We start from the raw sequence: 24,195 nt of genomic DNA on the forward strand, positions 1-24,195 counted from the left end.
GCTGTCCCCGGCGCCCACCGCCCTGCGCCCCCCGCCAGCCCCGTCCCCCGCACACCCCCACCCCGCAAACTCCCCTGCCTCCCCCCACGTCCCCCCGCTCCCCGCCGCCGCCCCCCCCCCCCCCCGGGCTCCCCCCGCCGCCCCCCCCGCCCCCGGCCCCGGCCCGCCCCGCGCCGGGCGCCGCCCCCGCTCACTCTCCCGGCGGCTCCGGAGCGGAGCGGAGCGGAGCCGAGCGTCCTCCCGGTGTCGCCGCCGGGGCGGGCGCGATGGTCGCGGGGCGGCTCTGACGGCGGCTCCGCCGGCGCCATGGACCCGCGGCGCCTCAACGAGTCGCTGCAGGAGCTGCTCTGCCGCCCCGGGAACGGCTCCGGCTCCGCCACCGGCTCCGCCACCGGCACCGGCTCTGCCGGGAACGGCTCCGCCTGCGACCTCCTCCGCAGGGGCTTCCGCGGGCCCCCGGCGCCCAAAGGTGAGACCGGGAGGGGACGGGAGGGACCCCCCCGCTGTCCCGCCGTGCACACCGCCCGCCCGCCCCGGTTCGCCCCGCCGTGCCTCCCGGTGCACCCCGGTGCAGCCCGCCGTGACTCCCGGTGCACCCGCCTGCCCGACGCACCCCGGTGCCCCGCATCCGCCTGCCCGGTCCATCCCGGCGCACCCCACCCGCCTGCCCGCCGCACCCCGGTTCATCCCGCCGTGTGCCCCGGTGCTCCCTGCCTGCGTGCGCGGTGCAGCCCACAGCACCCGCCGTGCCCCCCGTGCGTCCTCGGCACGCCACACCGGGCCCGGCACGCCCCGCCGGCCGCTGTCCCCAGCCTCAGCCCTGGTCCCCGGTCCACCGGTCCCAGTGCCGGCTCCTGGGGCAGCATGGCAGGGGCTGCCCGGGGTCCAAGCTGGGCTCGGCCCAGGGGGCAGTGGGAAGGTGGAGGGGACCCCAGCAGGGGCACAGCCACTGCCCACCTGCCCCACCACCGGGGGCCAGGACCCCCGGGCCCACTCCACCGTGCCCAGCCGGGGCTCCGCGGGCAGTGGGATGCAGTGCCAGCACAGGCTGTTGTTCGGTTCCGGGCATGAACAGCTCCAGTCACATCCCAGGGCGGCCGGGGGAGCGGGAGGCTCGGGCATCCAGCTCCCTCTGCACCGGGAGGGCAGAGGCCCAGGGGCAGCTGCAGGCAGCCACATCCTGCCAGCATGGCTGAGGGCTCAGCCCTGGGGTACGGACAGGACAGGGGCAGCACCGCAGGGTGCTCCGGCGCTGGAACCCAGCCCAGGCAGTGGGATGTCCATGGAGCCGAGCTGGGGAGCAGCCAGGGCATCCCGGCCCCACATCTGCTGTGGTCACATCCACATGGAGGGAACCCGGGTGCCCGGCTCCCAGCTCCCCACCGAGCCTGCTGGACACGGCTGGAGGTGGAGCCCAGGTGCCTGCACCGTGCTCGGCCACGCTGCCCGCCTGCGTCAGGATGCCTGCAGGCTGCCGGGGGGGACATCTCGGCCACGCTGCCCTCCCCTGCTGGGGTGCCACCAGGGTGTCTGCATGGCAGCCCGTGACCCTGCCGCCCGCAGACCTGGACCTGACAGTGCGTGTCCTGCTGTACACGCTGATCTTTGTGCTGAGCGTCTGCGGGAACGCCCTGGTCGTGGCTGTGCTGCTCCTGAACCGCCGCCTGCGCACCGTCACCAACTCCTTCCTGCTCTCCCTGGCGCTCAGCGACCTGATGCTGGCAATCTGCTGCATGCCCTTCACGCTCATCCCCAACCTCATGGGCACCTTCGTCTTCGGAGAGGCCGTCTGCAAGCTCATGGCCTACCTCATGGGTACGAGGGGGTGGCAGGCGGGGGCTGGGAGAGGGCTGAGCCCCTGCGTGCCACTCCACACGCTGTGGACGCTGACCCTTGCTGCCTGCAGGCATCTCCGTCTCGGTCTCCACCTTCAGCCTGGTGGCCATCGCCATCGAGCGGTATAGTGCCATCTGCAACCCGCTGCAGTCCCGCGTCTGGCAGACGCGGTCGCACGCCTACCGGGTCATCGCCAGCACCTGGTTCTCCTCGGCGCTGCTCATGTTGCCGTATGCCGTCTACAGCACCACACACACCATGTCCACCCATGGCACCCGCCCATCCATCAGCCAGTGCACCCACAAGTGGCCCAGCGAGGAAGTCCGGCAGGCCTGGTGAGTCAACCCCAGGACCCTCATCCACCCCCAGCACCCCAGCACAAAGCACAATGTGGTCCAGCCACCAGCCCCACTGCTGCGGCCGGGCTGGCGAGGGGCCACTGAGCGACTGGTGCCACATCTTCCAGGTATGTCCTGCTGCTCCTCATCCTCTTCTTCATCCCGGGCGTGGTGATGATTGTGGCTTATGGGCTTATCTCCCGCGAGCTATACCGAGGCATCCGCTTCGAGCTGGACATCAAGGGGGAGGCTGCAGGTGAGGGACCAGGCTGGCATGGGGCAGGGCTGGGGCCACCGCTCAGCCCTGCCCTCACCTCCCGCAGCAGAACAGCCCCATGGGAAGAGGTCCCTGCCCTGGGACAAGGGGGAGAGCTGAGCCCCCACCCTGGGTCCCCACAGCTGGGGGTTTCCTTGGGGACCTGTCCCTGCGCAGGGCCCTGTGCCACATCCCGTCCCGACACCCTGCTGTGTCCCAGTGGAGGATGCGCTCAGGGCCTCAGGGCGACGCAGGTCCCCGCGGTGCCACAGCCATGACCACATCCCCTCCGCCCCACAGCTCAGCGCAACGGCAGCAGGGAACCGGCACCCGCCTGCGACGAGGGGGACGGCTGCTACCTGCAGCTCTCCCGGCCGGGCGGCGCGCTGGAGCTGCGGGCGCTGGGCGCAGCGGGTGCGCAGCAGGACCGGGCACGCATCAACAGCTCGGAGGCGAAGCTGGTGGCCAAGCGGCGCGTGATCCGCATGCTGGTGGTCATCGTGGCCATGTTCTTCCTCTGCTGGCTGCCCGTCTTCACCGCCAACACGTGGCGTGCCTTTGCCCCGCAGGCGGCCCAGCGGGCGCTCTCGGGGACGCCCATCTCCTTCATCCACCTCCTCTCCTACACCTCCGCCTGCACCAATCCCCTCATCTACTGCTTCATGAACCGCCGCTTCCGCAAAGCCTTCCTGGCCACTTGCGCCGGCTGCCGCCGCGCCTGCCCACGCCGCCCGCTCGAGGAGGAGGTGGCCAACGCCAATGCCTCGCTCTCCAAGTTCAGCTACACCACCGTCAGCAGCCTCGGACCCCCCTGAGCTGGCCGTCCTGGCCCCCGGGCTCTGCCTGCACCCCGCGCGCCCCCGCCTGCCCTGACACCCTCCCTGTGCCCCCCGTGTGCCTGGCACAGCTCAGTGCACCCCCAGCCTCCAGGTCCCCCATGCCCCCCCTCACCCATCTGCTCCAGGGCCTCACCAGCCCCTGCACAGCCCCAGGACCCCCAGTGCCACCCCCAGTGCCCCCCAGCTGCACACACCACCGTGCCCAGGCTGGGCTGGGGCCACAGAGCTGGGGCAGGGGCTCCCTGAGCGGGCAGGGAGACCCTCAGGGCCAGACAGGCCAGGGGTGGGGGGGGTCAAGGTGCCCTCAGCCCAGCCTGGGGTCTCCCCGCTCCACTCCTGGGCTCTGGCCACAATAAACTCACCCTGCGCCTGCCTGCGCCCGCCTGCGCTGCTGCTTCCCACCGCACTCGGCCTGAACCAGCACTGGGGGGTCCACGGGCCAGAGCCATGAGGGACCAGGACTCCGCACCGCTTGGGGCACAGGGGGCCATGGGACCGGGCCCCTCCACTGCGGGAATGCCTGCACCCTAGGGCAGCAGCCGGTGCAACCAACAGGAGTGCTGGGTCAGTGCCCGGGGCTGGGGATGGCCGTGTCTGGGACAGCCCTGCCGGACTCTGCACCAGTGCAGGGACAGCGTGGTACCAGTGGGGAACAGCATGACACCAGGTCCTGCTGGATCTCCCACGCATACCCAGGGAGTCCTGATGCACTGTGCCCACCGGGACTGGACTCACACATGTGCGCACACGCAGACACACATTGCTGCACACACCCTGGCACACATGCGTGCATGCACACACAAGCACATGCATGCGCAAACAGAGCTGCAGCCAAACACCTGCACAGACACAGGTGTGCACACACACACAGAGTGGGAGAGACGCATACGTACTGCAACACACAGACAGACACAAACTCCCTGCACCTGCAGGCATCTCTGCACGAGCACTGGGTGTAGTGACCCACACGGCCGGGTCAGGACCCCAAGGAGACTCCATCTCCCAGAATGTCCCAAGGAAACTCCCATCTCCCACAGTGTCCCACAGAAACTCCATCTCCCACAGTGCCCCAAGGAGACTCCATCTCCCAGAATGTCCCAAGGAAACTCCCATCTCCCACAGTGTCCCACAGAAACTCCATCTCCCACAGTGTCCCACAGAAACTCCATCTCCCACAGTGCCCCAAGGAGACTCCATCTCCCACAGTGCCCCAAGGAGACTCCATCTCCCACAGTGCCCCAAGGAGACTCCCATCTCCCACAGTGTCCCACAGAAACTCCATCTCCCACAGTGCCCCAAGGAAACTCCACCTCCCACAGTGCCACAAGGAGACTCCATCTCCCATAGTGCCCAAGGAAACTCCATCTCCCACAGTCCCCAAGGAAACTCCACGTCCCACAGTGCCCCAAGGAGACTCCATCTCCCACAGTGCCCCAAGGAGACTCCCATCTCCCACAGTGTCCCACAGAAACTCCATCTCCCACAGTGCCCCAAGGAAACTCCACCTCCCACAGTGCCACAAGGAGACTCCATCTCCCATAGTGCCCAAGGAAACTCCATCTCCCACAGTCCCCAAGGAAACTCCATCTCCCACAGTCCCCAAGGAAACTCCACGTCCCACAGTGCCCCAAGGAGACTCCATCTCCCACAGTGCCCCAAGGAGACTCCCGTCTCCCGTAATGCCCAAGGAAACTCCCATCTCCCGTAATGCCCAAGGAAACTCCCATCTCCCGTAATGCCCAAGGAAACTCCATCTCCCACAGTGTCCCACAGAAACTCCATCTCCCACAGTGCCCCTGCCCCAAGGAAACTCCATCTCCCACAGTGCCCCAAGGAAACTCCATCTCCCACAGTGCCCCAAGGAGACTCCATCTCCCTCCCACAGTGCCCCAAGGAGACTCCCATCTCCCGTAATGCCCAAGGAAACTCCATCTCCCACAGTGTCCCACAGAAACTCCATCTCCCACAGTCCCCAAGGAAACTCCATCTCCCACAGTGCCCCAAGGAAACTCCACCTCCCACAGTGCCCCAAGGAGACTCCATCTCCCACAGTGTCCCACAGAAACTCCATCTCCCACAGTGCCCCAAGGAAACTCCATCTCCCACAGTGCCCCAAGGAGACTCCATCTCCCACAGTGTCCCACAGAAACTCCATCTCCCACAGTGTCCCAAGGAGACTCCATCTCCCACAGTGTCCCAAGGAGACTCCATCTCCCACAGTGCCCCAAGGAGACTCCATCTCCCACAGTGTCCCACAGAAACTCCATCTCCCACAGTGCCCCAAGGAAACTCCATCTCCCACAGTGCCCCAAGGAGACTCCATCTCCCACAGTGCCCAAGGAAACTCCACGTCCCACAGTGTCCCACAGAAACTCCATCTCCCACAGTGCCCAAGGAAACTCCATCTCCCACAGTGCCCCAAGGAGACTCCATCTCCCACAGTGCCCAAGGAAACTCCATCTCCCATAGTGCCACAAGGAGACTCCATCTCCCACAGTGCCCCAAGGAAATTCCATCTCCCACAGTGCCCAAGGAGACTCCCATCTCCCACAGTGTCCCACAGAAACTCCACTTCCCACAGTGCCCCAAGGAGACTCCATCTCCCACAGTGCCCCAAGGAAATTCCATCTCCCACAGTGCCCCAAGGAAACTCCACGTCCCACAGTGCCCCAAGGAGACTCCATCTCCCACAGTGCCCCAAGGAAACTCCATCTCCCACAGTGCCCCAAGGAGACTCCATCTCCCACAGTGCCCCAAGGAAACTCCATCTCCCACAGTGCCCCAAGGAGACTCCATCTCCCACAGTGCCCCAAGGAAATTCCATCTCCCACAGTGCCCCAAGGAAACTCCACGTCCCACAGTGCCCCAAGGAGACTCCATCTCCCACAGTGCCCCAAGGAAACTCCATCTCCCACAGTGCCCCAAGGAGACTCCATCTCCCACAGTGCCCCAAGGAAATTCCATCTCCCACAGTGCCCCAAGGAAACTCCACGTCCCACAGTGCCCCAAGGAGACTCCATCTCCTGTAATGCCCAAGGAAACTCCATCTCCCAGAGTGTCCCACAGAAACTCCATCCCCCACAGTGCCCCAAGGAGACTCCATCTCCCACAGCGCCCAAGGAAACTCCCATCTCCCGTAATGCCCAAGGAAACTCCATCTCCCACAGTGTCCCACAGAAACTCCATCTCCCATCATGCTCTTGGCGCCATTTAAAGGCACCGCCCCCGCCCTGCTCTCTCCCCCCCCCCGCCCCGCGCACCGGTACCGCCCTCGGCACCGCCCCGCGGCCCAGGCCCCGCCCCCGGCGACGGAGGCGTTTGTCGGCCATGGCGGCGCGGGATCGGGGCCGCGGTCCGGCCCCCCCGCTCTCGCTGCCGCTGGCCCTGGCGCTATCGCTATCGCTGTCGCTATCCCTGTCGCTGTCGCTGTCGGCGGGATCGCCCCCTGCCGGGGCGGAGGCGTTCCTGGAGGCGGCGCCGCGCTGGGGCTGGCGGAACGTGTCGTGCCCGGTTTGTCACCTGCTCTTCGGGGCGCTGGACCTGGCGCTGCAGGTGGGGACGGGACCGGCACCGGGACAGGGACCGGGACCGCCACCGGGACAGGGACCGGGGCAGGGACGAGCGGAGCGGGGCCAGCGGCGTCCGGGAGAGGAACGGGGTCAGGAGAGGACGGGGACGGGAGGTGGATGGTGACGGGTCAGGGCGGTGACGGTGCCGGGGACAGGACGGGGCTGGCGGCGGGAGCTGGGTCGGGCCGGGACCTCGTGACGGGGCCGGGGCAGGCTGGGGCACGTCGTGACTTGTGACAGGCACGGGACCGGGACGGGGACGGGCCGGGACGGGACGGGCCAGCGGCTCCGCTCTGAGGGACGGGGACGGGCTGGGGACGGGCCCCCGCGGGCTCCCGCTTCCTTCCCCAAAAGGAGAACTGGGCTGGGGCATGGCGGGGAACTGGGCGGCTGCGGGTGACCCCGGCCTCGGGGCTGCCGGCCGGCGGGCGAGGGGCAGCGACAACGGCAGAGCCGTCCCAGGGAGCCGGCCACAGTCCAGCCGGTCCCTGTCCCGCAGCTGGAGCCCAACGTGGCGCGCGTGGGGCATGTGGCGGCCCGGCTGTGCCAGGACCTGCGGCTGGCGCGCCCCGAGATCTGCCGGCAGGCCGTGCAGCTCTTCCAGCGGGACGTGGTGTCGGCCTGGGCCCGCTCAGTGCTGCGTCCCGGCGAGGCCTGCGGACTGCTGCTGGGCCGGCACTGCGGCCGCTGGGACATCTTCGGCGCCTGGAACGTCTCCCTTCCCGCCACCCCCAAGCCACCGGTGCGGCCCCCGGTGCCCCCGCCACCCGGGGCCCCCACCGCCCGCCTCCTCTTCCTCACCGACCTGCACTGGGACCGCCACTATGTGCCAGGCAGCGAGGCCGCCTGCCCTGACCCGCTCTGCTGCCGCGGCGCCGTCCGCCCCGGTCCTGGTGGCGCCGGCTTCTGGGGCGAGTACGGCAAGTGTGACTTGCCGCTGCACACCATTGAGGCGCTGCTGGCCCAGCTCCCCAGCGCTGCCCCCTTTGCCGCTGCGTACTGGACAGGCGACATCCCGGCCCACGATGTCTGGCAGCAGAGCCGACAGGACCAGCTGCTGGCCCTGCGCACCGTCACCGGGCTGCTGCGCCAGCACCTGGGCTCCCTGCCCGTCTACCCGTCTGTAGGCAACCATGAGGCCACCCCCGTCAACGCCTTCCCCCCACCATACGTGCGGGGCAACCAGTCCTCCGCCTGGCTGTACAATGCCATGGCCCAGGCCTGGCAGGACTGGCTGCCCCCCTCGGCGCTGGAGACCCTCCGGTGGGGGCGGTTGCCTGCTGGGTGGGCAAGGGGGGGCTTAGGGCTAGCAGGGGCTCAGATCTGGGAGAGCACAGAGCAGTCTCTATACTGGGGGGGCAAGGGGGAGTCCCGGGCTAGGAGGGATTGGGGTGGGGGAACTTGGGGCTGGGAGGGTGCAGGTGTCTCAGGTTAGCATGGGGGGTGGGTGTCTTTATACTGGGAGGTACAAGGGGGAGCTTGTGGCTGGTAAGGGTGCAAGGGGAAGCTTGGGGCTGGTAGGGGTGCAGGGCACTTTGGGTGGGCAGGGGCAAGGGGGGCTCCAGCACAGGGTGGGTGTGGGGGGGCGTTGGGCAGGCAGGCAGAGGGGAGGGGGGGGTGCTGGGGTGGGGCAGGGAGCTGGGGGGCCCAGGGCAGGCACAGGGTCCATGGTGAGGAGGGGTGTGGCGGAGCGGGGGAGTGGGCAGCACTCACACCGCCCCCCACCCTGTGCCTGCAGGACTGCTGGTTTCTACACGGTGCAGGTCTGGCCTGGGCTGCGCCTCGTCTCCCTCAACATGAACTTCTGCTCCCAGGCCAACTTCTGGCTCCTCATCAACTCCACCGACCCCGCGGGGCAGCTGCAGTGGCTGGTGGGGGTCCTGGCAGCTGCTGAGCAGGCAGGGGAGAAGGTGAGGGCAGGGTAGGGGGATGCTGTCCCTGCACATAGGGGGTCTCGGGCACCCCCCAGCCCACCCCCGTCCTCCCCTCCCTCCTAGGTGCACATCATCGGGCACATCCCCCCGGCCCACTGCCTGCGCAGCTGGAGCTGGAACTACTACCGCATCGTCAGCAGGTCAGCCCTGTGGCCCCCCCACCCCCGCGCTGCCTGGCCCACAGCTGATTGGGCGGTGGCATGTGAGGGGACGGGGACGGGGGGGGGGGGGACAGGACGGGGACGGGGGACGGTGTCATGCCAGAGTGTCTGGGGTCGGGAGCCCAAAGCTGCCCATGCTAGGCAGGGCTGCACCGGAGCCAGGGCAAGGGCCGGGCAGGAGCCAGCGCTGACGGGCACAGCCTGGACAAGCGGTGTCAGCTGAACCCGGCATGATGGGGTGGCGGGGGGGGGGGTGCTGCGGGTCATGGGACAGGCTGCACGGCACCAGCTGCTGGGCAGCACGGCAGGGACAGGACTGGCTGCACTATGCCAGGTGCAGGGCAGCAGGGCAGGGACGGGACTGGCTGCACCATGCCTGCTGCCGGGCAGCACAGTGGGGCCAGGGCAGAGGTCTGGGCACCGGCAGCCCTCACGCCCTGGCCTGGTGCAGGTTTGAGGGCACCATCGCGGCTCAGTTCTTTGGGCACACGCATGTGGATGAGTTCGAGATGTTCTATGATGAGGAGACACTGACGCGCCCCGTCTCCATTGCCTTTGTGGCCCCCAGCGTCACCACCTACATCAACCTCAACCCCGGTGCGCCCTTACCCCCCACCCCACCACTGCCTACCCCTCTGGCCACGGCGCCACCGCCCGCCCGTGATGGTGCCCACCCTGACTGCAGGCTACCGCGTGTATGAGGTGGACGGCGCTTACCCCGGCAGCTCCCACGCCGTGCTGGACCATGAGACCTTCATCCTCAACCTCACTGAGGCCAATGTGCCAGGGGCAGAGCCGCATTGGCAGCGCCTCTACCGCGCCCGCGAGGCCTACGGGCTGCCCAGTGCCTTCCCAGCTGACTGGGACCGGCTCATCCGCCGCTTCCAGGATGATGAGCGCCTCTTCCAGCGCTTCTGGTTCCACTTCCACAAGGGCCACCCACCCCGCGAGCCCTGCCTGGCCGCCTGCAAGGCAGCACTACTCTGCGCCCTCCGCACCGGCCGCTCCGCTGACCCCAGCCTCTGCCAGCCCCTGCGCCCGGCACTGCCCTTCCCACACATCCAGGCGCTCTGGCAGCAGCGGCGGCTCTGCTGAGGGCAGCAGGATCAGCCAGGACAGGTGGGGGCTGAGGCAGCTCCCTGCCCGTCCCCAAGCTCCCGTCGGCCGCCGCCACCACCCGCGGCACAATAAAGGTGTGATGGACCCAGTGGCTCCTGCCCGAGGCCCCACGGGATGCACTGGGGAGCAGGCGGCCCCACTGCTCCTCCTCATCCTCCTCCAGGCGGGTGCCGCAGGGAAGGGACCAGGCCGGGCTGGTGGAATGGGTTTATTAATTATTTAGTACAACACAGATCTTCGTTACAGCAGGAGTGGTGGCTCCAGAGCCAGCAGCCCCGGGGAGCCCCACGCCGCAGGTTAGACCACATGCATCGGGGCAGGGCGAGCCCCGCACCCCTGCCATGCCAGCGCCGTTGTCCCCGCGGGGCCGAGGGGGGCTCGCCCCGCCATGTGGGGCAGGACCCACAACCCACAGGCACAGCCGGAGGGGCCAGAGCCATGGCAGGGCATGGCACTCGGCGTGCACCCCTGGCGCATGCCCTGTAGCCCCTCACGCACGGGGACGCTTGCACACACGCATGCCCGACCCCTGGCGCAGGCTCACCCTCCCGCCGGCACCCTGCACATCCCAGGCACTGCCGCCCCATCCGTCCTGTCCCCCCCGTCCTGTCCCGGGGGCGGCAGGTAGGGAAGGGGTCTCGGTCGCTCCCCCCCCCCTGTCCCGGCTCATGGCGTCTGGGCCCCCAGGCGCTTGGGCTTCAGGCTGCCCAGCAGGGTCTGCACACCCCTGCGGACGGAGGAGCCCACCCGGCGAGCCACTGAGTCAGCAGGTGGTGCAGGCAGGCAGGAGCTGGAGGCCTGGGGCCGGGCGTCCAGGCACTTCTGGTAGCGCAGCTGGGGAGAGCAGGGTCAGCAGCGGGGCCGGGGAGGGGGCTGCAGGGATGGGGCCGGGGTGAAGGACACTCACCATGCAGGCGGCCTGCAGCGCCTCGCTCAGCCCCGCGGCGTTGGGCTCGCACCAGACCATGTGGCAGCGGAAGGCGCCCGGGGCACTGGCCATGATGAAGGCGAAGGAGCGCACGTCCCGGCCCACCCCCATGAAGGACAGGAACCGCACACGGCACTCGCACAGCACCGCCTCCGTCTGCAGGCACGCGATCAGGGGTCACCGCCATGCTGCTGGGATGGGGATGGCAACAGGGCACCGCGGGGCCGGACCCACCTGCTCGTGGGTGATGGTGAGGGTGGCGGGTGCCACGTTGACCACGATGGGGGTCCAGTGCTCCTTGCTGCTGGTGGCCAGTGCTGCCTCCAGTGCCGCATTGATGACATCCATGCCTGGGGATGGGCAGTGGGGCTCAGGGGCATGCAGGAGGGGGGCCGGCGCGCCTGCCCCACAGCAGCAACATGGGGTGTGAGTGCCCCCCCCCACTCACCCACAGGCTTAGCGACGGGCACACAGCCCAGGTAGCACACCGGGAACTTCTGCACCACCTCGCTCTTGGGCGCCGGGAACTCCACTGTGGCACAGGGCAGGGTCGGCCTCGCGCCAACACTGCTGTACTGCGTCACCCAACACCCAGCCCCCTAAAACCGCTGCACCCCAATGCCCCTCCCCCACCCCAGCCATTCCCCAACAGCCGTCCCCATACCACAACTACCACACCCCCCACCCACACCCCCCCCCCCATCTGTACAGCCCCCAGCACACACCAGCCCCCCCTGCCATACCCTGGAAGGGGATCTCCACCAGCCTGGAGGGGTCCATGGAGAGGCCATTAGCCAGTGCCCGGGCACTTCGACGTTCCACCATAATCTAGGGAGAGCACGGGGCACCGGCCCCCACCAGCTGTCACACCACAGCCCCCAGCCCTTGTTCACCACATGGGGCCACTGCACCCCACAGAGACCCACCAGCCGGCTGCTCCCTGGGGACACTGGGGTGGGGAGGGTCTCACCCAGGAACAGACCTCAGAGCTGGCTGGGGAGGACTCGGGGGAGCTCACCTGGGAGCAGACCTCGTGCAGGCTGGTGGCGATGTTCTTGGCGGGGCTCTCGCAGCGGAAGACATGGCACTTGAGCATCTGTGTCAGCTGGTCCCGGGCCACGTAGGCGAAGTCCCTGCACAGAGGAGCTGCTCTCAGGACCCACCCCCCGCGGCCACACCAGCCACCCTGAGCTCCACGCCGCGCCACCCTGGGTGCCTCCACTACCAGCCCAGTGAGGGATGGGACTGGGAGGACTGGTGCAGGGCTGGGCTGCCGTACCTCTCCCTGCGTCCCCGGCCAGCGCAGCAGGAGAGAGCCAGAGAGCAGAGTTAGGGGGGCCAGGACACACATGTCCCCCCTGGCCCCCGCCACATGAGTCCACCCGCATGGGGCTGTGCCTCACCTGCGAAACCCCTCCCCACCTCAGCACCCCTGGGAGCTCAGCTTTGGGACCCTGCAACACCCCCGCACCATGGGTGCACAGGATCCTACAGCCCCATATCCCACATGCACCCAGATCCTGCACAGCCCCACACCCCCCCCAGCACAGGACCCCCACAGCCCCATGCCCCAGATCCGCACACCCTGCAGGCACTGGACACACCCCACCCCGTCCTCAGGACCTGTGGGAGGGGATGCGCCCCACACCCACCCCCCGTGTGCACAGAACCCACATTGCGCCCGTGCCTGCCTGCACCGTGCTCCCCACATGGCCCCATCCCGCGCAGCCCCCCTCCACCCAACAGGCACAGATCCCCTTTCACCCCCAACCTGCGCATCCAGCACATCCCCAGGGGACCCCCCCGCGCCCCCCACCTGCCGCTGTCACGCCCCACGCCCCAGACACGGATGCTGGCCACGGGCTGCGCATGCAGCAGGGCCTGATCCTGCGGGTCCACCAGCTTCAGTGTCTGATTCTCCAGCAGCAGCAGCATCGCCCGGCCCTGAGGGGAGCAGCATCAGCAGGGGGTCCCAGGAGCCACGCTGGTGGCTGCTGGTCAGGGCGGCGGGCAGGGCAGAGGGGCACTCACCTCCCCCCAAGCACCAGAGGGGCCACGCTGGTGCAGGGAGAGCTGGCGGATGCAGTTGTTGACAGCTATGCTGCTCCGGCCTGGTGCCAACTCGTCCTCACTCATCTCCACCCAGCCCAGCGAGCGCACAGCGAAGCGCTGCAGGGACAGCATGGGGCAGGCACGGCATGGGGACCCCAGCCACCCGCCTGCCCTCATGTGCCCCACAATCCTTGGGGCAGGGCAGACCCCGCAGTGCGGGCACCGCACACCCGGACTCGGCTGAGCCCCCTCCCGTGGCAGTCACCGTGGCAGCACCGAGCTGCAACACTGGGGTGGGGGTCCCAGCTGCCCCCTGGCAGCGGGGCAGACCCCAGACCCCGGTGGGGGCAGCGATGGTGAGGAAGGGGCCAGATGAGCCAGTGGGAGACCCGTGGCGTGGGGGGGTCCGGGCTGGGCACCAGGCCTACCTTGGAGCCTGGCTTGTCCTCCTCGGCCAGGGCAGCGCTGCAAGAGCGAAGGGGCCGTCACCGGCTGCTGCCCCCTGGACACCGGTGGGGAGACCCCAGCCCCCCACCCCATGCAGAGGGCCCAGCTCCTGCCCCATGCTACCCCCACGCCACCCCCTCCCGCTGCCCATCCCTTGGGGTCACACCTCCCTGCGGGCCCCACACCCTCCATGTCCCCCCCCACGCACCCCACGCTCGGCGAGGCCCGGCCCGGTGATGGCAGCTCCTCATCCTGCGCTCCCAGCTCATCATCCACCTCCTCTGCTGCGGGGTCCTGGGGAGGGAGGGGGGGGCTGGCAGGGGCCAGGCACCTTGGGGTGCTGCACCCCCCAGCTGCCCGCCGCCCCCTCTCACCTTCCAGAAATCTCCCTCGCCAAAGCGCTCAGCCGGGGTGAAGCCCGTCCAGGCGAGCTGTGGGGAGAGCAGGTCCGGCTCAGGTCATGCACCATGGGGCAGCCCCACAGCCCCAAGACCGGGGGGTCCCCACGGTCGCAACTCACCGGTGGTTCCTCGGAGGGGGTGTTGCCAGGGGAGCCGGGGGCCGAGCCACGGGCCAGCCCCGAGGGGGGCTCCCACTGCGTGGTGCCGGTGGGGATGTGCCAGTAGTAGGTGCCTGAGGTGTCCTGCACCCGCATCCATCCTGCAGGCAGGTCCGAGTCCGTCTCGAAGGAGTTGCGGGTCCAGAAGGAGTCTGGGGGAGAAGCAAAGGCCGGTCATGGCCGGGCGCCATGGGGATGGGCCCTTCCAGGCAGCCCCGGCACAGCACGGGTCCCACGCTCAGCCCCATGGAGCCTCCCTGCCCCCGGCACCCCACCCGGTGCTCAGTGAGGTGGGCACCCCCCCAGGGAGGACTCCGGGCCCCCCATTGCCGTGAAGATGGGTGCCTGTGCTCAGGCAGGGCCCAGGGCCCCTCACTGCACTAAGAAGGGGGGTCCCACGTCACCACGAGGACGGGGAGCCCCCAGGCCCAGCAGGACACAGCCCTGAAGCCGGTCAGGGTGCCAGACACACACCCCCCCCGTCAAGGGACCCCGCAGTGGCTCATGGCCCCGCGGAGCCCCCAGGCCAGACCCCACGGCGGGGCGGTGCCGCAGCCCCCCGCGCCCCCCCCCCGGCCCCCGCCGCGGCCCTACCTGGGCGCGTGTCCAGCAGGACGATGGCCACGAAGTAGTCCGTGCTGCACATGGTGCCACCGCCCCATGCCGGGGGTCGTGCCGGCTGCCGGCCAGAGCGCAGCCTGGAGCCCCCGCGGCCCCGGCCGTGGGGCGCCGTGGGGCCTGTCCCGCCACAGCCCCCCCCCGCACCCGCGGCCTCACCACCCGCCGCGGGGCCCCGAACCCCCCCCCGGCCCGGCCCGGCCCTGCCCCACCCGCAGCCCCCTCCCCACGGCGGGCCCCGCGGCAGCCTTGGCCCCACGGCAGGCTGTGGGGCAGCCCGCTCCCGGTCCGTGTCCCCGTCCCGGTCCCCATCCCAGTCCCCGCGGCAGCGCTCACCTGCGGCCGGGCTGGACCAGGCGTTTCCCCGGCAACCGCTGACGGCAGCACCGGGATGCGCCAGCGGGACCGGGATGCGCGGGGGGGTGGGGGGGCGGGGACGGGCACGGGGAGGGGGGGGCAGGGATGGACAGACACAGGGATGGGATGCAGGGATGGGGGGGGGGGGGCGCAGGAACAGCGGGAGCAGAGGGATGGGGACACAGAGAGTGCAGGGGACAGACAGCACAGCACAGGGTGTGGGGGCACACAGGACAGGGAGGTGACACTGCCAGGCGTGGGGACAGGGAGCTGGGGACATGAGGGGATCTACAGCCTGGGGAGGGGACACGGAGGTGCTGGGGGGCACGGAGGGACTGGCAGGGCCACACCCCCAGAGAGGGGCTGGGGGTGATGGCGCAGCAGGGCCAGCGCCATAGGGCACAGTGGGCACTACGCCACCAGCAATGGCACAGAAGGACACGGCCAGGGAAGGGTGCTGGGGGGTACAACGCAGGCAGGGGGGCACACAGTGGGGTGCCATGGAGCCAAGAGGGGCCGGGGGGCCAGGACCAGCACCCAGCAGGGACGGAGGGAGCATAGGCAGCGATGGTGGGGAGGGCTGGGGGCAGCAGTGGACACAGCCAGGACGGGGGAGGAAGATGTGGGGCGAACTGGACCTGGCTGGGCACAGCGGGATGGGGACAGGCAGGGGACAGGCAGGCAGGGGCTGCCGTGGGGCAGGCAAGGGGCCAACACAGGGTCATCAGAGGAAGTCATGGGGCAGCCATGGGGGAATCAGGGCAGTCATGGGGCAGGCAGGAGCAGCTGTGGGTCAGCTAGGGACCGCTGTGAGACGGGCAGAGCAGGCAGGGGCTGGCAGGGGACACCACAGGGTGGTCAGGAGAAGCCGTGGGGGAATCAGGGGCAGGCGCGGGACAGTCAGGCACAGCTATGGGGCAGGTGGGGATCACAGTGGGACAGGCAGGGACAACCACCAGGCAGGCGGGAGCAGTCACGGGTCAGGCAGGGGCCACTGTGCGGCAGGCGGGGGCTGCCCTGGGGTAGTCACAGGCCACCGCGGGACAGTCTGGACAGTCAGAGGTCACCGCGGGGCAGCCGTGGGGCCGCCATGGGGCCAGTGCCCGCGGGTGCCCACCTGCATCGTCGGGGGAGCTGCCGGCAGGGCTGCCCTGGCTGAGCGTGGCCCAGCTGGAGTCCTCGTCGCTGGCGGTGCCGCTGCGCACCCCGAAGAGCAGGCTGGCACTGCGGCCGTGCTCGCGGGGCACCCGCTCCCCACTCTGCTCCGACTCGGCCGTCATGGGGTCACTCTGCACTGGCGTGGAGTCCCCGTCCCCTTCCTCCTCTTCCTCCTCCTCGTCCTCCTCCTCCTCCTCGTCCTCCTCGGTGCCCCGCAGGTCGATGAGCAGGGGCAGGGCCCCCCCACCGGCATTGCGGGCGTTGCGGGCCGAGACCTCCAGCTCCTCGGGGGGGGGCCCCAGCTCGTTGCGATTCTGGTCCCGCTCGGCCGCCCGGCGCAGCTGGTTCTGCCCGTCCTTCACCCACTTGGCATTGGCCGGCTCCTCGCCGGCTGGGGCGGGCGGCCCCCCCCCACCCTGCAGCTCCGTGCTGCCATAGAGGCGGGGGCCCTGGGGGGAGCCGAGGGGGCCCTTGGGGCGCAGCAGCTGCCCGGGCTCGGGGGGGGCCTGCAGCCCCAGGCTCAGCCCCAGGCGGCTGTTGTCGTTGGCCAGGTCGCTCCGCTTGCTCAGGGACCCCGACATCGCTGGGGCCGGGACGGGGGGGGCACGCAGGGGGTGAGGCAGCACGGGGCGGCACAAGGCGGGGCGGCGGGTGCCCCCCCGGTCGAGCCCCCGCCCGACCCTCACCTGAGCCTGGCGGGCGGCTCCTACAGCCCCCGGGGCACCTCCGCGTCCATGGGCCCTGCGGGCGGGGGGCAGCGGGGCAGCCGCGGCCACGGCGCCCCCCCCGCGGCCCCGTGTCCCCCCCCCGCAGCCAGGCCCCGGCCTCCCCGGGAGGAGACCCCCACGGCGGACCCCGCATCCACGGGAATGCCCGCCCCCCACTCCTACCGTTCGGCCCCAGAACCCTCACCCCGGGTCTGGTGGGGGGCGGTCTCCACGCCCGCCCCCCCCCGCCGAGCCCTCCCTCCTTCCCCAGCCCGCCCCCGGGCTCCCCCAGCCCCCCGCCTGCCCCCAAACCCGGCTGGGCCCGGCCAGGCCGCCCCCCCTCCCCGCAGCGCAGAGCGAGAGCGGGGCCGGGGCTGGTCAGCTCCGTCAGCCCCCCCCACCCCCGGTCCCGGTCCCGGTCCCACCAGTTCCCCCCGCCCCGCGACCCCCCCCCCCCGGCCCAGGCGACACCGGCCCCATCGCGACCCGGCCGGTACCTGCGGCGGCTCCGCGGGCGGGGGGCGGGGGGGCTCCGTTTCCGCTTCCGCTTCCGAGGGCGGGGCGGGGACAGAACCCCCACCCCCACGGGCACCGGCACGCGCACGGAACGGAACGGAACGGTACGGTACGGTACGGTACGGTACGGTACGGTATGGTATGGTATGGTACGGCACTGCACCGGCACCGGTACAGCACGGCACTGACACCGGCACCGTCAGGGATCGGTCCACACGGCGCAGCACGGGATGGAGCGGGACGCGGTCCGGGAAGGACCCGGACAGCACGGCACAGCACGGCACGGCACGGCACGGCGTGTCACGGCACGGCATGGCACACAGCACGGCACAGTACAGCATGGTACGGCACGGTACGGTATGGTACGGCACAGTTCGGTACAGCATGGTACTGTATGGCACGGCACAGCACAGCACGGTACAGGACAGCAGGGAGCACGGTGGAGCAGGACAGCACGGCACGGCTCAGAAGGGCGCGGTATGTAACAGTACGGCATGGTGTGTCACGGCACAGCATGGCACAGACAGTGGGGAGCAGCCCGGATCAGCACCTGACAGTGCGGCGTAGCATGGCACAGACCTGCATGGCACCATCCCGTCTGGCACAGCACAGCATGGCACGGCATGGCACGGCACAGCACAGCACAGCACCAAGGGGCAGCGTACCACCCAGAAGGGTGGAGCACGGCACAGCTTGGCACACATGGAGCAGGATGGTGCCGAGTGGGGGGACAGAGCGCGGTGCAGGGACACAAGATCTGTCATGGCACAGTAACACACGGTGCAGTACAGTAGCGCACAGTACATCATGGTCTAACATACGGTATGGCAACACGTGGCACAGAATGGTACAGAACAGCACGTACCGGCGCGGCACTGGACAGGACACAAGTGCGCAGAACGGCCTCAAACAGCACCGGTGGCAGAGCCAGGCATGGGGCAGCGGGGGGTGGGCACAGAAGGGATTGGTACAGCACGGCACAGGGGGCACACAGGGCACTGGTACAGCACGGCACAGAGGGGCACTGCAGGAGGAGGGTGTGCTGGGAGGGAATGGCAGCGTCAGTCACAGACCAGTGATGCTGGTGGCACCATCGGGGTCCCTCTGGTCCAGCCCAGGATGATGTCCAGCCCCTGAGGATGGCGACCCCACCACTGCCCTGGGCAGCCCGTGCCTGTGTCACCCCCACAGTGATGAGTGTCTCCTGGTGCTCAGTGGGGCCCCCCGTGTGCCAGTCTGCACCCCTGGCCCTGGCCCTGCCGCAAAGAGCCTGAATCCTCCTGCCCCTGCGCAGGTGCTGCTGCCTACGGATGGGACCCCCCCAGCTGACTCCTCTCCAGCTGGGCAGCCCCCGCATCCTCCTACGGCCCTGGCTGGTCTCTGCCCGGCATGTCCCTGGCTCGTACTGGGGAGCCCAGCACTGGACCCAGTGCTCTGGGGTGCCCTCCCCAGCGCCGGGCAGAAACAGCACGGCATGGCACAGCACAGGGCTGTGGTGTGGCAGGGCACGGCTCGGCCCAGTACACCAGCATGGCTCAGCATAGCATGGCTCCAGGCAGGATGGAACGGCATGGAGTTGTGCAGTGTGGCACAGTGCAGGTGGTGTGGGTCAGTACAGTGTGGTACAGTGCGGCACAGTATGGTGCGGCACAGTGTGGTGCAGGACACATGGTGGGGTAAAACACAGCATGGCACAGTGTGGCACAGAGCAACAGGAGAGGGTGCTGTGTGGGACAGCGTGGCAGGGCACAGGACAGCAATGTGTGGTATGGTATGGTATGGCATGGCACGACAGTGCCATGAGGCACGGCACAGCACAGTGCACTGTGGCACGTTACAGGACAACACGATTCAGTCAGCACAGTATGGTGTGGTTCAGCACCAGGTGGTGCTCTGCGGCACAGCACAGCATGGTACAGCCCACTTCAGCCCGGTGCAACCTGGCACAGCCATGGACTGCCCCCCCATACCACATCCCCTGGGAGTCACCTACCAGGACACCCCCGCAAGACCTGAGGACCTGCACCCGCCAGGTCCTGCCCCACTGCCCCTGCCACAGCCAGCCGAGGTGGCACAGGCACAGGGACAGGGACAGTGCCATGCTGCCCCACGGCCACTGCAACCCGCCTGCACCAGCCCCACCACCCTCCCCAGCACCCCCAGAGAGAGAAGGGGAATCTCAGGGTCTCCCTGGCTTTTATTGCATCCCAGACACAGACATGCCAGGGCCAGCAGAGCCCCAGGACTGGCAGCACCGTGCGGGCCCAGGCAGTGGCACCAGCGCCGGTCACTGGGGGCAGTGGAAGAAGTGGGTGGCGATACTCTGGGGGGGTACAGGCTTTTTGGCCCCCAGCAGCTGGGCCACGCTGTGGTACTGATGGTAGCTGGGGCCGTGGAAGAGGAAGACGCCGTCGTTGGTGCACATGGCGCCGTCCACGTGGTCGTGGGGCAGCGGCACCGGCTCGCCTGCCTGCCGCGGCGTCTGCGTCAGGTCCACCAGCTGAATGCGGTCCCCTGTCAGCATAGCACCCATCAGCCCCACGCCCGACCCGGCAGACACCCCGGCACCAGAGGGTCCCGGCTCACCAGCTGCCTACCTGTGATGAGGTAGAGGTTGGCAGAGCCGGGGCAGGTGAAGGCAGCGTCGGTGCTGGAGACCCCCAACTCGTCCTGCAGGGCCCGTGGGTAACCCAGCACCCGCCGGTGGCCCTGCCCCGAGAGGAAGATGGAGACCTGGGAGCCCTGGAGAGAGCAGATGGTGTGGGCCACGGGTGGGCAGGGATGGAGACAGGAGAGGGATCAGGCAGGTACAGGATAGCTGGAGATGGGCAGAGACAGGCAGGGCCACGGGGCTGCCTGCAGGCTGGGGCAGGCTTGGGGACAGGTTTTAGATGGTGCTTGGGGGCTCTGGGCCTGGAGGTGCAATCCCACGGGGGCACTGGGGGCAAGGGCAGCACAGTCCTGGGGGCCACTGCCATATGCTGTGCCTCCACGTCTCCAGGCTGCCCCGGGGCAGGGGGAGGGGGGGGGGTGGAACTTCGAGATGCCCTGGTCCCAGGGGTGATGTCCCCCAGCAAGCCGTGGTGCCAGAATCAAGGTGCCTGAGCTGCCCCATCTCAGGCATAGGCCTGAAGGGGGGTCTTGCCAGTGGGGCAGCGAGCCGGGGATGCGGGCGGGACCCACAGGGGATGGGAATGGGGGCAGGGCATCCCTACGGGGCCAGACCTGTATCAGGTAAGTGCGTCCGTCCCAGGCGAAGGCGGCATCCACCTCTCCCTCCAGTCCCGGCCATGTCTGTCCCAGGGGCCAGGCGTGGTGCCCGTCCCGCAGAGAGTCCAGGCGGAAGGACAGACCCCCTGCGGGATGTGTCAGCAGCCCTGCCCCACGGCACAGCCCCATGGCACAGCCGCAACCGCAGCCCACCACCACGGCCCCGCAGCACAGCCAGCCCCACGCTCCATGGCCCCACAGAGGACCACCGTCCTTCGCCCCACAGCCCCCGCCACACAGCCCCCAGCACTGCCACTGTCCCGGCTGACCCTAGCCCCCCGCCGCCCCTCACCACGGAAGGCGTAGATGCGTCCAGTGTCATCGGAGAGGAGGGCCTGGAAGGGCATCTTGCTGCAGCGGTCACCAGCAGCCCCCCACGAGGCGTTCCCATGCCCTGCCAGCAGTTGCAGCGCTGGCAGCAGGGCCAGGGCACTGCGGGCAGGAGCCAGACCCCAGGATCCGGGGACCCTCTGCCGCTGTGGGGCTCAGGTCCCCATGGGAGGGGGTCCCCAGGGGGTGGCCAGGCACTCACCTCGGCCCGGGCAGGGTATGAAGTAGTCCCGGAGATCACGGGGGTAGCCGGGGGGCACCTCGCCAGTGAGGGGGTCGAAGCGCTGGAAGTGGGTTCCCCGCAGACAGTAGTACCGCTCCAGCCAGCGCAGGGCGGCGTCACAGGGCCCCAGCCCCGGCCATGTGCGTGGCTTCGTCACCCGCAGCACCAGGTCGAAGGCGTACACCGTGTCCCCTGCGCACAGCAACAGCACCGCCAGTGCGGTTTGGCACAGCTGGCAAAGCTCGGCAAGGCTGCCAGCATGTGAGCCCCGCACCACACCCCCCCGGCCCCTGCAGCCCCTCCATGCCCCACAGTAGCCCCTCTGCCACCCACCACTGCCGCCCCACGGCAGCTCCCTCTGCGCTCCATGGCTGCCCCTCTGGACCCCACAGTAGCCCCCTGGCCATCAGCCTCCTGCTCCCCCACCTGACCCCAGGCCCCGCTCACCCTTGAAGAAGAGGATGGTCTCGCCCCCGCAGTCCTCGGGGTGGCACTCCACGGCGGCGTCCAGCCCCCCAGGGACCCCCGGGAACTCGTCCCCTATGCGCCGGGGGAAGCCGGGCTGCAGCTGCCCCCCGAAGTAGGCCCACACCTGCTCACCCTGCAAGCATCCCATGGGCTGAGACCCACAGGCACCACCCCAGGGACCCCCGTGGGGCCAGACCCGGGGGGAGACCCCCAGGACAGGAGCCCCCCCCCCCCCCCCCCAGGGCAAGAACACCCACCTCCCAGACCCAACCCACAGCCCAGGACCCCCAGGCTCATCCCTCCCGGCAGCCCCATGGACACACTCGGGGGTCCAGGCAGAGTGGGAGACCCCCAACCTACAAGCAGCCTGCCTGGCCCCACCATGGCGGCATGTGGGGCCACCCAGCCCTGGACCCCCATCCACTGCCCCCCCACCTGCTGCCCCCAGCCCACTGCCCACTACCCCCCACCTGCTGCCCCCAACCCACCGCCCACTGCCCCCCACCCGCGGCCGTGCCTGGAAGAGGTAGAGGCTCTGGTGCTCCTGGGGGTGCTGACGGCTGTATAGGCGCAGCGCCGCCTCGACGGGGCCCCCCACTTCGGGCCAGGATGCGGCCAGGGGGCGGGCATGAAGCCGGAGCCCCCCATGGGAGCTCTCCCAGACCTCCTCGCCTGGGCAGGGACAGTGGTAGCCCCACGGCAGGCAGTGGAAGGGGCTCACGGCGCTGCCCCACACTCTGCTCCCACAGCCCCTGGCCCCAGGGTGCCCCACAGCCACCCCCCCCCGCCCCTCATTGTCCTCCAGAGCCCCCTCTGCACCCCACTCCACATTTACCCAGACCTTCCCCCCCCCCCCCCCATGATCTGGCCCTGTGGACCCCATCTTCCCCCCAACACCTTCCCATCTCCCCCAGACACCCCCCCTATCCTATTCCCCCCCCAACCTGCCAGTGCCAGGCTCATTGTCCCCCATTTCCCATAGACCCACCAGGACCCATGTTCCCCCCCCCCCCCCGAGTTCCCACAGACCCACAAACTCCATTCCCCTGCCCCCCCTATATCCCATTTCTCCCCAGCCCCTATCCAGACCCCATCTCCCACTATTTGCCCCAGACCCCATTTTCCTCCAATGACCCATGCCCCCCCAGCCCCACGCCCCCCCCCCCGTGACCCCCGGCCCCACCTCTGAAGAAGAGCATGGTGCCATTCTCGCTAAGTGTGGTGGCGTCCAATCTGCCCTCGTCTGCGCAGAGCTGGGCCAAGTCTGGGGGGGGTGTCAGAATGGTGCAACAGCCCCCCCCTCGAGACAGACACCCCCCCCGTATCACAGCCCCTGCCGTGCCCCACACACCCCTCTGTGCCCCACATGCGACTCTGCCCTCCTCCCCCACCCCAATCCCATGGGCTCTCACCAGTGTCGTTGCTGGGGGGCTCAACCCCATGAGGGTGCCCTCCTCCAGCTGCCTCCATTTTGCTCTGGGTCCTGGGGACAGGCAGCACCATGGGCTCATAGCACAGTCCTCCCCCCCAAACAGCCACGTACGTGCCCCCACATTGGCATGCAGCCCCCCGCCCCACACCCCCCCACACCCCATACAGCCCTCTGCAGCCCCCTGCCCCAATACACCCCCTACCCCACTCTCCCAGCTGCTCCACATACACCCCCCCCAGCTCCCTGACCCACACCCTTCCCCCAGCACCCCACATGCCCCCCGGTCCCCAGCGCCCCACTCACAGGGGGTAGGCACGTGCCAGGGCCAGGGCCCAGGCCAGGCAGAGGACAGCAGTGGGGACCCCCATGGTGTATGCTGTGCCTGGGGCTTCTGCCACCCCCGGCCCTATATTGGGGCAGGAGGGGCTGTTGCACAACCTGCCCTGCCCCATTGCTCAACCCGGTCCGCCCCACGCAACTTTCAACCATGCGGGGGGGGGGGGCACACACAACAGTGCGGGGGGGCCCCCCTGTCATCAACCCTCAACGTGGCAGGGGCAGCACAGGGAGCCAGAGTGGAGGGTTGGGGGGGACGGCAATGGGGCTCACACCCCACTGGGTGTCACAGCAGGTCCTTGGCCCCCAACGTGGCAGAGATGGGGATGGGGTTGAGGGTCTGACTCCAGTGGGGCTCAGACCATCACAGGGCTCAGCCCCCGACATGGGGTTCAGCCTTCAGCGGGGCTCAGCCCCTGACATGGCAGGCCTGGGGAGGGGGCTCAAGACCCTGGTGGGGCTCAGCCCCCGAGGTGACAGGGACAGGGATGAGGGTCCAACTGCAATGGTGCCCAGACCCTGACAGGGCTCAGCCCCTGACACGGTGGGTTTGGGGAGGGGGGTTCAGCCCCCAGTGGGACTCAGACCCCAACACAGTGGGGCTGGGGGGGGTTCAGTCCCCAGCGGGGCTCAGCGCAGCAGGGACAGGGGTGAGGGTCCGACTCCAACAGGACCCAGACCCTCTTGGGGCTCAGCCCCCAATGCAGCAGAGCTGGGGAGGGGGTTTAGATCCCAGTGGGGC

General features: G+C 69.3%; 4 protein-coding genes across 6 annotated transcripts; 2 read left to right on the forward strand and 2 right to left on the reverse strand.

The window, feature by feature from the left end:
• The first annotated feature begins 232 nt into the window (after nt 1-232).
• Nucleotides 233-3,361, forward strand: CCKBR (cholecystokinin B receptor). The gene is made up of 5 exons (XM_049823198.1): nt 233-469; nt 1,564-1,815; nt 1,907-2,171; nt 2,303-2,430; nt 2,731-3,361. The coding sequence occupies exons 1-5, from the start codon at nt 307-309 to the stop codon at nt 3,243-3,245; spliced, it is 1,323 nt and encodes a 440-aa protein (XP_049679155.1). The 5' UTR covers nt 233-306; the 3' UTR covers nt 3,246-3,361.
• Nucleotides 3,362-6,563: 3,202 nt separating this feature from the next.
• SMPD1 (sphingomyelin phosphodiesterase 1) lies at nt 6,564-10,164 on the forward strand. Its single transcript, XM_049823228.1, has 6 exons — nt 6,564-6,821; nt 7,338-8,101; nt 8,577-8,748; nt 8,836-8,912; nt 9,385-9,530; nt 9,619-10,164. Exons 1-6 carry the CDS (start codon nt 6,597-6,599, stop codon nt 10,026-10,028), a joined length of 1,794 nt encoding a protein of 597 aa, XP_049679185.1. The 5' UTR covers nt 6,564-6,596; the 3' UTR covers nt 10,029-10,164.
• Nucleotides 10,165-10,247: 83 nt separating this feature from the next.
• APBB1 (amyloid beta precursor protein binding family B member 1) lies at nt 10,248-17,407 on the reverse strand. 3 transcript variants are annotated; one of them, XM_049823225.1, is made up of 14 exons: nt 17,376-17,407; nt 16,131-16,912; nt 14,000-14,190; nt 13,854-13,910; nt 13,688-13,773; nt 13,461-13,497; nt 13,012-13,149; nt 12,797-12,924; nt 11,999-12,113; nt 11,724-11,808; nt 11,429-11,512; nt 11,215-11,330; nt 10,960-11,136; nt 10,248-10,886 (listed from the first exon to the last, which is right to left on the reverse strand). In XM_049823225.1, exons 2-14 carry the CDS (start codon nt 16,750-16,752, stop codon nt 10,719-10,721), a joined length of 2,004 nt encoding a protein of 667 aa, XP_049679182.1. In that variant the 5' UTR covers nt 16,753-16,912; nt 17,376-17,407; the 3' UTR covers nt 10,248-10,718. The 3 variants fall into 3 exon arrangements, with proteins under 3 accessions (XP_049679182.1, XP_049679183.1, XP_049679184.1); XM_049823226.1 differs by lacking the exons at nt 16,131-16,912; nt 17,376-17,407 and adding an exon at nt 14,633-14,819; XM_049823227.1 differs by lacking the exons at nt 12,797-12,924; nt 13,012-13,149; nt 13,461-13,497; ... (3 more) ...; nt 16,131-16,912; nt 17,376-17,407 and adding an exon at nt 12,260-12,383.
• A 2,166-nt stretch (nt 17,408-19,573) lies between these two features.
• On the reverse strand, nt 19,574-23,506 carry HPX (hemopexin). The gene is made up of 10 exons (XM_049823511.1): nt 23,421-23,506; nt 23,098-23,168; nt 22,869-22,949; nt 22,191-22,357; nt 21,665-21,818; nt 21,197-21,409; nt 20,957-21,058; nt 20,620-20,750; nt 19,992-20,136; nt 19,574-19,908 (listed from the first exon to the last, which is right to left on the reverse strand). Exons 1-10 carry the CDS (start codon nt 23,483-23,485, stop codon nt 19,682-19,684), a joined length of 1,356 nt encoding a protein of 451 aa, XP_049679468.1. The 5' UTR covers nt 23,486-23,506; the 3' UTR covers nt 19,574-19,681.
• Nucleotides 23,507-24,195: the final 689 nt, after the last annotated feature.

Source organism: Accipiter gentilis, chromosome 19 (genome assembly GCF_929443795.1).
Source record: "Accipiter gentilis chromosome 19, bAccGen1.1, whole genome shotgun sequence".
Lineage (NCBI taxonomy): Eukaryota > Metazoa > Chordata > Aves > Accipitriformes > Accipitridae > Astur > Astur gentilis.

Excerpts from the sequence above, each read along its gene's own strand:
- CCKBR (XM_049823198.1), top strand. The coding sequence starts at position 307 with ATGGACCCGCGGCGCCTCAACGAGTCGCTGCAGGAGCTGCTCTGCCGC. Across the intron at positions 470-1,563 it reads CGGGCCCCCGGCGCCCAAAG|ACCTGGACCTGACAGTGCGT; the intron begins GTGAGACCGGGA and ends TGCCGCCCGCAG. Across the intron at positions 1,816-1,906 it reads GCTCATGGCCTACCTCATGG|GCATCTCCGTCTCGGTCTCC; the intron begins GTACGAGGGGGT and ends TGCTGCCTGCAG.
- SMPD1 (XM_049823228.1), top strand. The coding sequence starts at position 6,597 with ATGGCGGCGCGGGATCGGGGCCGCGGTCCGGCCCCCCCGCTCTCGCTG. Across the intron at positions 8,749-8,835 it reads CTGAGCAGGCAGGGGAGAAG|GTGCACATCATCGGGCACAT; the intron begins GTGAGGGCAGGG and ends CCTCCCTCCTAG. Across the intron at positions 8,913-9,384 it reads TACTACCGCATCGTCAGCAG|GTTTGAGGGCACCATCGCGG; the intron begins GTCAGCCCTGTG and ends GGCCTGGTGCAG.
- APBB1 (XM_049823225.1), bottom strand. The coding sequence starts at position 16,752 with ATGTCGGGGTCCCTGAGCAAGCGGAGCGACCTGGCCAACGACAACAGC. Across the intron at positions 13,774-13,853 it reads GCGAGGGAGATTTCTGGAAG|GACCCCGCAGCAGAGGAGGT; the intron begins GTGAGAGGGGGC and ends CTCCCTCCCCAG. Across the intron at positions 11,513-11,723 it reads GGTGGAGATCCCCTTCCAGG|TGGAGTTCCCGGCGCCCAAG; the intron begins GTATGGCAGGGG and ends CCTGTGCCACAG.
- HPX (XM_049823511.1), bottom strand. The coding sequence starts at position 23,485 with ATGGGGGTCCCCACTGCTGTCCTCTGCCTGGCCTGGGCCCTGGCCCTG. Across the intron at positions 22,950-23,097 it reads GCCCCCCAGCAACGACACTG|ACTTGGCCCAGCTCTGCGCA; the intron begins GTGAGAGCCCAT and ends CACCCCCCCCAG. Across the intron at positions 20,751-20,956 it reads ACGCATCTACGCCTTCCGTG|GGGGTCTGTCCTTCCGCCTG; the intron begins GTGAGGGGCGGC and ends CACATCCCGCAG.